Source organism: Nilaparvata lugens, chromosome 9 (genome assembly GCF_014356525.2).
Source record: "Nilaparvata lugens isolate BPH chromosome 9, ASM1435652v1, whole genome shotgun sequence".
NCBI classification, from domain to species: Eukaryota; Metazoa; Arthropoda; class Insecta; order Hemiptera; family Delphacidae; genus Nilaparvata; species Nilaparvata lugens.
The window spans coordinates 30,006,936-30,019,066 of record NC_052512.1 but is presented as its reverse complement, the minus strand read 5'-3'; the positions used below and the strand labels follow the sequence as shown (position 1 = coordinate 30,019,066).

The window sequence follows — 12,131 nt, the reverse complement described above, 5'->3', positions numbered from 1 at the left end:
CGAGTATACCCCCTCCCACAATAGTAAATTTATTAGGAATCTTGTTCAAAATTAATTGTCTTTCACATGATATGTGATTTTTCTTCGTTTCTCAATAATACCCCAAGTTGTAAAAGTTGTACCTATATAGAGTAAAAGTAGTGAGTTTCCAGAATTTACAGAAAAAAACTTGAAAAATAGGTACCCCTTTTTGAAAATCTGTATTTTCAAACCAAATCGTATATTCCAGTGCAACCACTCAATTTATTGGGTACTAGCTGGCCCGGCGAACTTAGTACTGAAATAGTTTAATGCATCTCATGACAAACTTTAGCTGGATGCACACCTGAGAAGGCGCGATGCGGCATTTTATTTACATAGATAATTTTCCAACTGCAAAATAAATAATTTACTAAAAATCAATTAATTCTGAACACCGAAGACAGCACAATTGTTTGAAAGAAAGCAATGTCTTTAGAGCATGTAAGCGTCTTTAACCTGAGGCCGCACTGCTGGATGGTTACACAGAACAGTCATTTTGTTTTTAGTCGGGGCGTTTTGAATAAAATACATGGGGAGGTTATGGAGCAGCTCACACTCTTGTCTACTATCTACCGACGGCTGTTGGATGACGCAATGATTATAACAGCTTATTTTTATCTGTGTGTGGTCAGCTTACAAAATCTTCTCCCATAAGGATTACAAAGAGTTCTGGAGTCGGATTATAAATTTGATAGGCCATAAACTGGTCCTGAACATAACAAACACAACTAAAAAAATCATCAAATTCGGTGCACACATAAAAAATTATTGAATGTCAAAATTTGAAGCTCGATTTTTATTTATATAGATTTCATTGTCTTTGATTTTGTAGGGAATGCTTTTTCTCGAAAAATCCGAGGTTTTCAAAATAAAATGCACGAATTGGAAAAATTCAAAAATTGGAGGTTTTCCAGCGGTGCCAGCTAATTTCAGATTCGAATTCAGTGCCCCAAAATACAATAAAACCGATGAAAAAATTATTTCGGGTCTGTTTCCTAAAAAATTACGATTTGACAGGACTAAGCAACAGAAAAAATAAATTAGAAATCTGCAAAACCTTATAGAAATTGAGAGGTTATCACTCAGACTGATTTTTGTATAGCGATCTAGATTTTCCTTCTTTTTCTTTGTTTGTGGTGCTAAACAATACATGGTGAGAAACAATAGATAATAGGCCTACTCGTTCACCTATACTCAACTAATTATTGTTTTTATCAATTTTCATTTTACAGGAAGTAAAAATGGAGATTACCAATTTTTCAAGGAAGTTCACCAGTCTCTGGCATCACGGCAAGCTTCCAATAATAGTTTACAGTGTATTGTCAATTCTTGTGGAAATCAGTATTGCACTTATTATCGATCCCAGTGATTTCGAAAAAACTATTTTACCAGTGATAGACATTTCAATGTTGATGATCATGGCATGTCAAATTTTTAGCAAGTTCAATAATAATGAAGGAATTACAAACTTGTTTGATCTTATTGAGAGTGACTTTGCAGTTAGCCAACATGAGTTGAAAGGTAGAGATTTGCTGTGGCTAAGAATTCATGAATTCTTTCAGAAAAAGAGGAACGAAATGAGAGAAGTGAACAAAAAACTGTCGGCGGTTTTTATGACGATGTTTGGATTGTTTTGTAATCGAAACATTCTGAGTTATCTGTTCGGGTTGATAACTAATTCGGAAAATGAGTCAAATAATTGGCCAACGCCTTTTCTAAGTTACTGTCCTCCTGAGCTTAGATCACCCTCATTTTTCTTATGCACTTTTATCCTACAAAGTTTGTTGATGCTTACTTCGATTTCGGAAGCATTTGTAACAATTAACTTAGTGTGTCTATCGAGTGAAAGGGTACTGGCCGATTTTCAAACACTTTTCATCCTACTCGACGATTTTGCCGACGTTTACCCGGACTTGGATGTTTATAATGTTCACAGTGACAATATGTCGCAGGTAAATCAGTGTAAAAATATTGATTATAACCACAAAACAGAGACGACAAATCTCAGAAGAGATATGGCACTTATCGTGAGATGTCACCAAACTCTGTGTAGGTGGGTAAACTTGGTTGGTATATACATATATTTGATTTGCCTTACTCAATCTGCGCACAAACTGAAAGTTGTTTTCCTCAACATTTTGACAAGGAAATATTCCTTACTATACCAAGCCTTGCTTCAGATCTTGCTGATCTGATCTACTGTGCAGAAACAGAAGCTGCGTGAAAATCATTGGTCTTCATAAAAATGTTTATAAGTACGATACCTAGTATTTCTAAACTCCCTACCAATATTCTAGGGATTCCTGGGTATAAAACTTATCTAAATATCATTTTCAAACATCCGAAAGTCCTTAGTTAGGCCTAGTCACATAGCCGTCATTTTGTTTTGTCTCCTAGGTAGGTACTATTTTTTCTCAATAATGGCTGAACATATAAACATTAATATGAATAAGACAATTTTTCAAAATCATAAACCAAAATGGCGGCCGTTTGAAATGTTATTTCTTGTATAACCAAACAACCTTTGTTTTCACGAAAAATACTAGAATAACTTTTTCTATCAAATTTAATTACAAATCGATTGACAGCTCATTCTCCAAGTTTGAACAAATATTAAGTGGGATATATGGCAGATTTAGTAACAGGTGACCTACCTTAAGAGGGGTATGTAACATTATGTATCCTCATGTAGTGTTATATTATTGTTTGAAATAATCTAAACTCGCTTACTAATAACATGGAATGCAAATGAAGATTGTTGCATTAACAGTATTGAGGCGACTTCATCAGCATGCCTTGGTGTGCACTGCAACAAACCTTCGGTGGTCACCGATCACTATAAAACTGCCATATCTCACTTATTATAATATTCGCTCAATCTTGACAGTCAGCATAAATATAGTTAAAAAGCAAAATAAAATGTTCTAAAAAAATTTTCCAATAAGTTTGTTTTTTAAACAACTTTAATGTGAGTTTCAAACTTGTTACAATATAGTTGATTTGGTATTATATTAAAGTTGTTTTGATATGAGTTTACAATTGCTTTACAATTTGTTTCAATCAATTTTAATACAAGTTTTTAAAAACGTATATCAAAATTGTATTGACATGAGTTCAAAACAATTCTAAAAACTGTTCTAATATAGGCAAATTGGTATATTAGGTATTAGGTATATTTACCTATATTAAAACTGTTCCAATATCAGTTAACAGCTGTATTAAAATTGTTTCAATTAATTTTCAATACAAGTTTAAAAACGTATATCAAAAAGAGTTAAAAACAATTTAAAAATTATTTAATTCGGTATTATATTAAAATATACGGTAATTGTTTTGATATGAGTTTACAACTGATTTGAAATTGTTTCAATGAATTCTAATAAAAGTCTGAAAACTAATATCAAAATTGTATTAACATAATTTGAAAACAGCTTCAAAATTCTTATGATATAATCAGTTAGGTACCTGATATATTAAAATTGTTTTGATTCCAGTTTGGAATTGTTCTAAAACAGTCTCGAATCAGTTTTGGTACTGTAATATTCTTACATCACTGGAGCATTTTTTTGTCAAACTAATTAGTTTGACACAATTGAAATTCTTTATTCTCCAAAAAAGATTAACAATACAATTATATTTGCAAGTAAAAAATTAAACTACATTTCATTGGAGGCTCCTCTTACGGGCACATGCCTGTGAGAGAGGAGCGAGTTGTCTAGTAGCAACAATATACATAATCTCAAATTAAACTATTTATAGCTATGAAAAATATGACTATAAATATGACAATAACAAAAAAATTGTTGTTGAAAGAGAATAGACTAGAGTAACAAATAAAACTTAATCTGGAGAGAGGTATCATTACTATGCAAATAAAATAAACCAAATCAGGAAAGAAGTGGGAAGCACAGTGAGATCGACGAACAAAATAAAATCGATGAAAAAGGATACAATAATCATTAAAACTTGCATTTTTGAACAAGGAGCGAAATCATTCATATCCAACGCCCTTATTCACACATTCGTTACCGTACTCAATTTCAATTTATTAGGTAATGTACAATTATTAGCTAAAAAAGATTCAATTATCGGAAAGAGTAAGGTGATATTGAAATACCTTTCTGCTTTTCTAGGTTTAGGGAAGTCACCCAATCATTGACTATTTTTATAGTGACTTATTGTCAAATTGTCTGGATGATTTTTCAAATAGACGGGCAGTTTTTGAAAAAGAAAATGCATTTTGTAATGTGATGAAGTGGTGGAGAAAGCTCTAGTGAGTCTATAGGGTTGACGATACCGATATTTAAAGCAATTCTTGTGTTATAATATTGTGAATGATATTAGAAGATATATAGCTACTTTGTGTTTGAATATGTACAAGGTTATAGGGTTCTTATATATAATTGTTGTACATTTAATACCTACCGTACCTGAAATTTCAAAGAGATAATCTGATGGATATGTTAGTGGTTTGCGTAAGGCGCTTTTCATTATAAGTTTCTGAACAGTTGATAAAAGAGTCAATGTTGTTTTGGATGCACCACCCCAAGCTATAATACCATACTGTAAGATGGACTGGATGTAAGCAAAATAAGCTTGTTTTATTTTAGTGGGTGTAAGGATTCCGCTTGAAGATGCAAACACATAAATAAATTTTCGGAGCTTGTTCCTAAGGTAGTGTACATGGTTGCTCCATTTCAGCCGACAATCAAATATCACGCCGAGGTATTTATATTTATACACTTGTTCAATACACTCACACTGACATTGTGCATACCGGTAATTATTCTGTGTGCCACAGGTGTGCAATTTCAGTTCTAAACCGATCACCATTGGCTCTACATAATGGAAATAGGTAGGTATTTAGTCTTGCTTATATTGATGGTTAGTCGATTATTATCGTACCAGTCCTTTACAACACTCAATCCCTCCTCAGCTGCACGAAAAACTTCATCCCAGCTGTTACCCTCAAAAAGCAACACGGTATCGCCTGCATATAAATATATATGACTATTATCAATATTTACCCTACTCAGGTCATTTATCTCGTTATTTAGCTCTCAAACCAATGGAGAGAAACACCCCAAACACCAATATGCTTCAGTTTTTTTCATAAGAATATCTCTATCAATCGAATCGAAAGCTTTAGCTAAATCAATGAAGGAATTAAGAACTTTTTCGTTAACATAAATTAAGCTATGTATTTGATTGGTTAAGAGGAAAAGGTTGTCATTAAGATTTTTGTCCTTTCTGAAAACAAATTGATTCTCAAATAGAATGTTATTATTTATCAAGTATTTCTCAAATTGATGCCTAACTGCTTTCTCGATGACTTTGGATATGACACTGCGACTAAATTGATTGGTCGGTAACTATCAAAATGACTTTTAGGGCCAGACTCATATATGGGAACGACTTTTCCAACTTTCAAGTTCTTAGGGAAGACTCCTTGCAAAACAAAAAGCTACAATTGATAATATGAAGTAATGGTATTTTCAATGAATTAATATTTTTCTTAATCAATGAAGCTAGAATTTTATCAATGCTCGGGGTAGATCCTCCTTTAAGATCACCTTTAATTCTGATTAATTATTCATCATCACAAATAGGCAACATTTCAAAATGCAAATCCATTCTGAAATCCGCATCATTTACTGGTCCTTCTGCAATATTGGGTATGCCCCCAGCAAGATTAGCACCCACACTTATTATATATAATAATTGTTGAAACTATTAGCAACATTTACTATTTCACCAGGTTCCGTATTATCATCACCTCTATTGTTTAAAAAATGTTGAATAGGGAATCTGTCGGCATTTTTACCTAATCCAGTGATTTCTTTAATACTACTCCAAAGTTTTTTGCTATTACTGCCAGCATTGGCTACTTTATTTCTAAAGTAAGTCTCTTTGGCTGTCTTTAATAGCTTGGTGAGGTGATTTCGGTATTGTTTGAATTGGTCTCTTAGAGTAGCATTGAAAGGATGTTGTTTTACTTTTTTGCCTAATTTATCTCTCTAACGGATGCATTTTAGTAAACCACTAGAGATCCACGGTTTAATTTTGAAGTTTTTGGATGAAATAATTTTAGTTTTTGTGGCCTAAGTAATAATATTTTGAGTTTGTTAATAAAAATTTCGCAACTGGAATTTACATCTGGTATAGGCTACCGTACTTGTTACATCGGACCAGTCATGATCAGCAATGAGCTGAGAAACTAGATCTTCATCTAAAATTGTAGCCTGCCGGTTGTGATTAAGTTGAGACTGTTTATTATTAATTTAACATTCGAATTTGGCATACGGTAAAATCATGATCAGTCATGCTCCATCTGATTATGGCTGACCTTATATAGCATTAGTATCCTATACTATTAAACGAGCAATTTATGTTTATATGTTTGTATTTCACCGGATCTCGAAAACGGCTCTAACGTTTCTCACAAAATTTGGAACATGTAGGTTTGTGAGATAATAATTCGATTGCACTATAGGTCTCATCCCTAGGAAAACTCGCTGAACGACATTAAAAGGATAATTCATCCTTGGAAAAACAGCTGAGCCGTTCGTCGTCTGTGGAAAATCAAAATATCTTATCCCCGAAATTCATAAGCTGAGGAAATTATTCATAATTAATGAAAAATAATAATCATATTCAAAATAAAAACATATTTTCGCGATGTTTTCAAATTCATCATAATTTTCAAAGTTGATAATTATTTTACAGTTTTAAGTGATTAGTGAGTGTTATTTTGTTACGGTATTCAATTTGGTTTGTGAACAATCTAAATTAGAGCTTTTCTGTTTTCAAATGTTTAAACTGAAAATTGGACCTGAATTCAAGTGTATGGAACATAATCTATTGGAGTATCTATAGTGTATAAATCGGAATCCGGGGAGAAACAGTTTTTGGCTGTGTCTGTTAGTCCTTCCCCAATCATTTTGAAGAATTGTGTTCTGTTTATCAATAAATAAATAACGAGCGAAGCTCGGTTCCAAGCTATTTCATTATATCAGTGAAAACATAATCAAGGCAGGCGGCTGTCTTGTCCAATAATCCTGGTAGGTAAATTTATGCAACTGACAAAACCAGCAGCATAGAGCACATCCAGATACCGCTCCGCCGTGTGATCAGGTATTTCATGAGACAAAATACAACAATTAATATCACCCATTATAAAATGCGCACAGTCTCGATTCCTATTAGTGATGAACGTTTCAAGATCATTACCTAATAAAAGGTTCTATGTCAGCAGAGGGGCTTCTATAGATTGCTGTCGAACAAAAACGTTTGGAATTGAAAGAAAGGTCCAATTTCACACATGACGCACCATCAAGACTTACATCCCCCTGGCACACAGCAACACATTTATTCACATAGACTATCACTCCGTCGTTCTGATTTAAATTATTCTTATTTAAAAATACATCATATCCTTCCATATTTACAGTCACGCAGCTATCATCAGTCCACGTTTCAGTAAGAACTATTATGTAAAATTTTTTACTGTAACTGTTCAAAATCACCATCAATTCATCTATATGTTTATTATAGCTTCTCATGTTCAATCTTAAAAAACTAATGTTCCCAATCTCATCATGCTCCCCAATGAAAAAATTAAATAAACTAAAATCTTCATAAATCTACAAAATTATCCATTTAAGACGAAATGAAAAAAGATAGTAAAATCGTTTGCCGCTCCCATGTGCATACACGATTGAAAAACAAAATATAAAAAGCTCAATTATAATCGTAAAGTAGGCATGAAGTAGGCCTATAGGCCTACTCTTAGCATAGCCAGTGACTGCAATACCTCAATCAAAGGGAAAATATCAAGATCTTTAACGAAAATATAAATAAAAATAACCCACATAGTAAAGGGAGTACGAAGAATAGAATGCAAATTATCAATTTCCTTTCAAACTAAAACACCAAATCATGTTTGAAACCTTGCAGAATAATACAACAGTTTCAAATAGGAGGGTTGAAATGGCTCATTTTGAAGAAATGTTATATTTTAAGAATCTAAATTAACAATTTATTTACCTATGTACCACATTTGTTCATACAAGAATGATAAATCGAGCTATTCTTTTTAATTGAATGATTCAATGAATAAGCAGAAGAAAAAACAAAGTAGAATTTGAACGCAATAATAGATTAGATAATTCTACAGTTACCTGTAATAATTGATAACGGTAGGGCTGCTTCAACAACAATACTAATGTTACAGTAGCAGTCTTTGCTTAGGCAACTTAGTGCCGGTCAATTGCGATGCAAAACAGGGCATTCAAATTAAAAATGAAAATTAGGAAGCCAAGTTATCTGAGGAAAAAACTTTCTGCTATAACTCAAGCTTTGAAGTTTATCATATATTAATGCCAAATTGGTAATATAAGAGTGTAGGCGTAAATGATATAATTTGAATTATTTACATTTATATGTTTAATTAAGATAGATTTAGTTAAAATATGTAGGTAATATGGATAAAGTAAGATTATACTGAACTATACATTTTCCTTTCAAGATATTATAGCTGTGTGCCAGTAATTTTAAATTTGTAGTGAAGAGCTTGTGTGAACAATAATAATGATTGATATAATTATTATGATTACGGTATAGAATTTTTTTATGCTCAGACTCTAAAAATATATGTATATTACAGTATTATCAGTTAATATTGTTTCTATATACCAGCCGCTAATTATATAAATAGTTAAAATGACAGTAAGATTTGTTACTTCAACCTGAAGCATGATAATATTTAACACTCAAACATTAGTACCTAATATACAATTTAGATTTCTGTCATTCAAGTACTGTAGGCTACCTCATGATAACAAAATCTCAAATATGATTTTTTCTTTTACTTTGTGTAATTGTTTTTGAAGACTATGATCTATAGTATACATTATTATTATTATTATTATCAAAATTATTAATAAATAAAGAGCCGACTAGAAAAAAATAGATAGCTGGAGGAAAATAAATTATAGTATCTTGACAATAAACAAAAGTGAGTTAAGATTAATACACTAATTACGAATAAGTTTGGTATCGATATTCGCAAGTAATTGTAATTTTCTGATCATTAATCCAGTTTAATGAACTATACCACATTTTCATCAGTACGAGTCTGTGATGTCAATTCATTCAATTGGGCCATTGTAGTTACACGAATTTACCGGTCCTGCTTGATGCTTTTTAACAAGTAGGTACCGTACTCTGCAATCGTTGACCGAGACGTTGGCTAGTTTTCCATCGTTGGAGAGAGCTCTTGCATGGTTGAAGATGGCCCCCATAGTAGGATGTTTACAATATTTTCATCAGGCTGTCAACTAATATAAAAAGCTATTTAAATATTATGTAGGCCTACCTAGACCTAATCCTTTGTGATGAGAATTTCATTACATTTTTACAAATAGATAATTATGAGAACTTTATCATTTTTTTGTCAATGGAACAAAATATATTACAATATCATGACATATTTCAAAAGTTCATTGGTTTCAGATAACGTCGTTACCTAACACTCATTTTTACTTTCCTTGCTCTATTACCATAGGTAAGGAAAGTAAGTATTGCTTTCCAAGAAAAATTAAGGTACCCCAATTTCTAAATTTCTATACGTTTCAAGGTCCCCTGAGTGGTTTTCGGGTATTGGTCTGTGTGTGTGTGTGTAAGAAAAACTCCATAAGGCGTGAAAGTAACTTCATTTGAATAACATTGGAATCATCTCTATTTTAAAAAACTTTAATTTGAAAAAGGTTAGAAGGTATAAGCTCAGATGGGAAAACATAATAGAGTTGTCTGTTATTGAGTCAACTGAATTCAATACCTCAACCAGAAATTCGATCAACTCATGAAATATATGTTGTGACGTCACGTTTGACATACAATAAAATAATTCAAAACAACAACCCATCTTCAATAGAATTATGGAACTGAAAAAAAGTCAGCCTAGTCAAGGTAACATTCTGATAAAATTGAGTCTTCTTTTTGATAGGAAGTAGTCGTACTATTGATAAAGCGATAAGAGAACAATGGAAAGATATAATTATGCACTAGTTCGAATTCTTTTGCAGAATTAGATTATAAAATTACTTAATTTGTTTATTGGCGGATCCAAAAATTTCTATATGTTTTGAGGTTGGTTATTCTTTTTATGATTTAGCAGGTCACATGACCTCAGATCAGCCAACAACATATTTGATTTATTGCTCGGGCAAATCAGCTGACCGACCATCCAACTATTATGAAATTAATATATTTTATTTCTACTTTCCTTGCCCTATTACCATAGGTAAGGAAAGTATTGCTTTCCAATAAAAATTAAGGTACCCAAGTTTCTAAATTTCTATACGTTTCAAGGTCCCCTGAGTCCAAAAGAGTGGTTTTTGAGTATTGGTCTCTGTGTGTGTGTGTGTGTGTGTGTGTGTGTGTGTGTGTGTGTGTGTGTGTGTGTGTGTGTGTGTGTGTGTGTGTGTGTGTGTGTGTGCAATGCAACTTTATTTTTTTAAATGGGAAGGTGATCATGCGATACATGATTTCGATACAGAATTTCAAGGAAAATTGAATGGCGACAACGTCACATCGATATCACAAACCGTTCAGAAGATATTCACATTATCAATCAGTACCATGCAAATCAGAAATGAAATACCTACATGAGTGGTATTGAATAATAATGTAAATATCTTCTAAACGATTTGAGATAAACGATTTGCGGTTTTCGCCATTAATTTTTCCTTGAAATTCCCTATCGAAATCATGTACGGTATCGCATGACCACCTTCCTATTTAAAAAATGAAGTTGCATTCAATATGGCGGATCCAAGATGGCGGACCAGATTCTTAAAGTCATAGTAAAGTAGTATTATCAATTCGAGTAACATCCCCAATCTCACCCACCTTAGAATCACTTCTTTTTATGAGATACTAAGCCGTTCTTAGACTTTTTTCTCTCTTTTCTGCTTTGAATAGTATTTATTAATAATGTGAATATTTCCGAAACGGGTTGAGATATAGATATGCGGTTTCCGCAATTCATTTTTTCTTGAAATTCCTTATCGAAATCATGTATCGCATGACCACCTTCCTATTTAAAAAATGAAGTTGCATTCAATATGGCGGATCCAAGATGGCGGACCAGATTTTTAGTCATTGTAAAGTACTTTTTTCAATTTGAGTAGGATCACCAATCACACCCGCCACCGTCAAATTACCTTTGTGTATGAGATATTAAGCCGTTCTCGGACTTTTCACTCACTTTGTATACATATAATACAGTAGTCTGATCGTAGTTTCAAATAATATGTTACCGCCAATCGTCATTATGTTATTCCCCTAAATTATTCTCGTTTGAGAATGAGGCTTACAGTTCAATGAGCAAGGAGAGTTGTGTGAGTGTACCACACCAGATTTTTACTACACGTGACGTCACGCTGGCGTCCCCCCCCCCCACCACTTTGAATGTTACACCTGTGAGTGATCAACCTTCTGTGTACTAACGTTGAAGTAGTCTATTATCTACCATTTTTACTATTTCAAGTTCTAATATATAGGTACTATATTGGAAATATAAAAAAAAAATTGAAGGAGATTATATAAATAAAGTTAGTAATCACTAAAATATGCATTAATAAGTGAAGGGGAGCGGTTTTACTTATTTCCTTGAAAGCTCCATTATAGAATTCAAATATTTGAAATCTTCATTAGTCCAGGCAATGAATGCTCAAAGAAGGGTGTAGAGGTAAATGTTTGGAAGACAATTTTTGACCCCGCCGCAGTTCTGTTTAGGGTAGTAAGGAGGTGAACATATCAAAAGTCCCCACCTCTACCTACTGTGCTAAGGGGGTGGGGTGGTTCAAAGGTACCATTTTTTGGTTTCTCGCATATAACTCGAAAACTATGTATCTTACGGACATAACTGTTATATACAAAATTGAAGCTTACATATAATCACGTTTGCTTCCAATTTTTTTCAATTTTTGCTCTTATAACTTTTCAAAAATCGATGGGAAAAATTCATGCTGATTATGAACTTATAGAGCATTGAATTCTCTTCAATTTAATGTATAATTTCATACTTTTACGAATTTCCCCACACC

The 12,131-nt window shown here is 32.7% G+C and overlaps 1 protein-coding gene across 1 annotated transcript in view; it reads left to right on the top strand.

Moving 5' to 3' along the window:
* Positions 1-1,600: 1,600 nt before the first annotated feature.
* The window catches only part of LOC120352898, a 28,456-nt gene continuing 17,925 nt past the window's right edge, over positions 1,601-12,131 (top strand). The window contains exon 1 of the mRNA XM_039435209.1: positions 1,601-2,074. Coding sequence (XP_039291143.1) covers positions 1,635-2,074 — 440 coding nt within the window. The 5' untranslated portion in view covers positions 1,601-1,634. The remainder of the gene's footprint in view (positions 2,075-12,131) is intronic.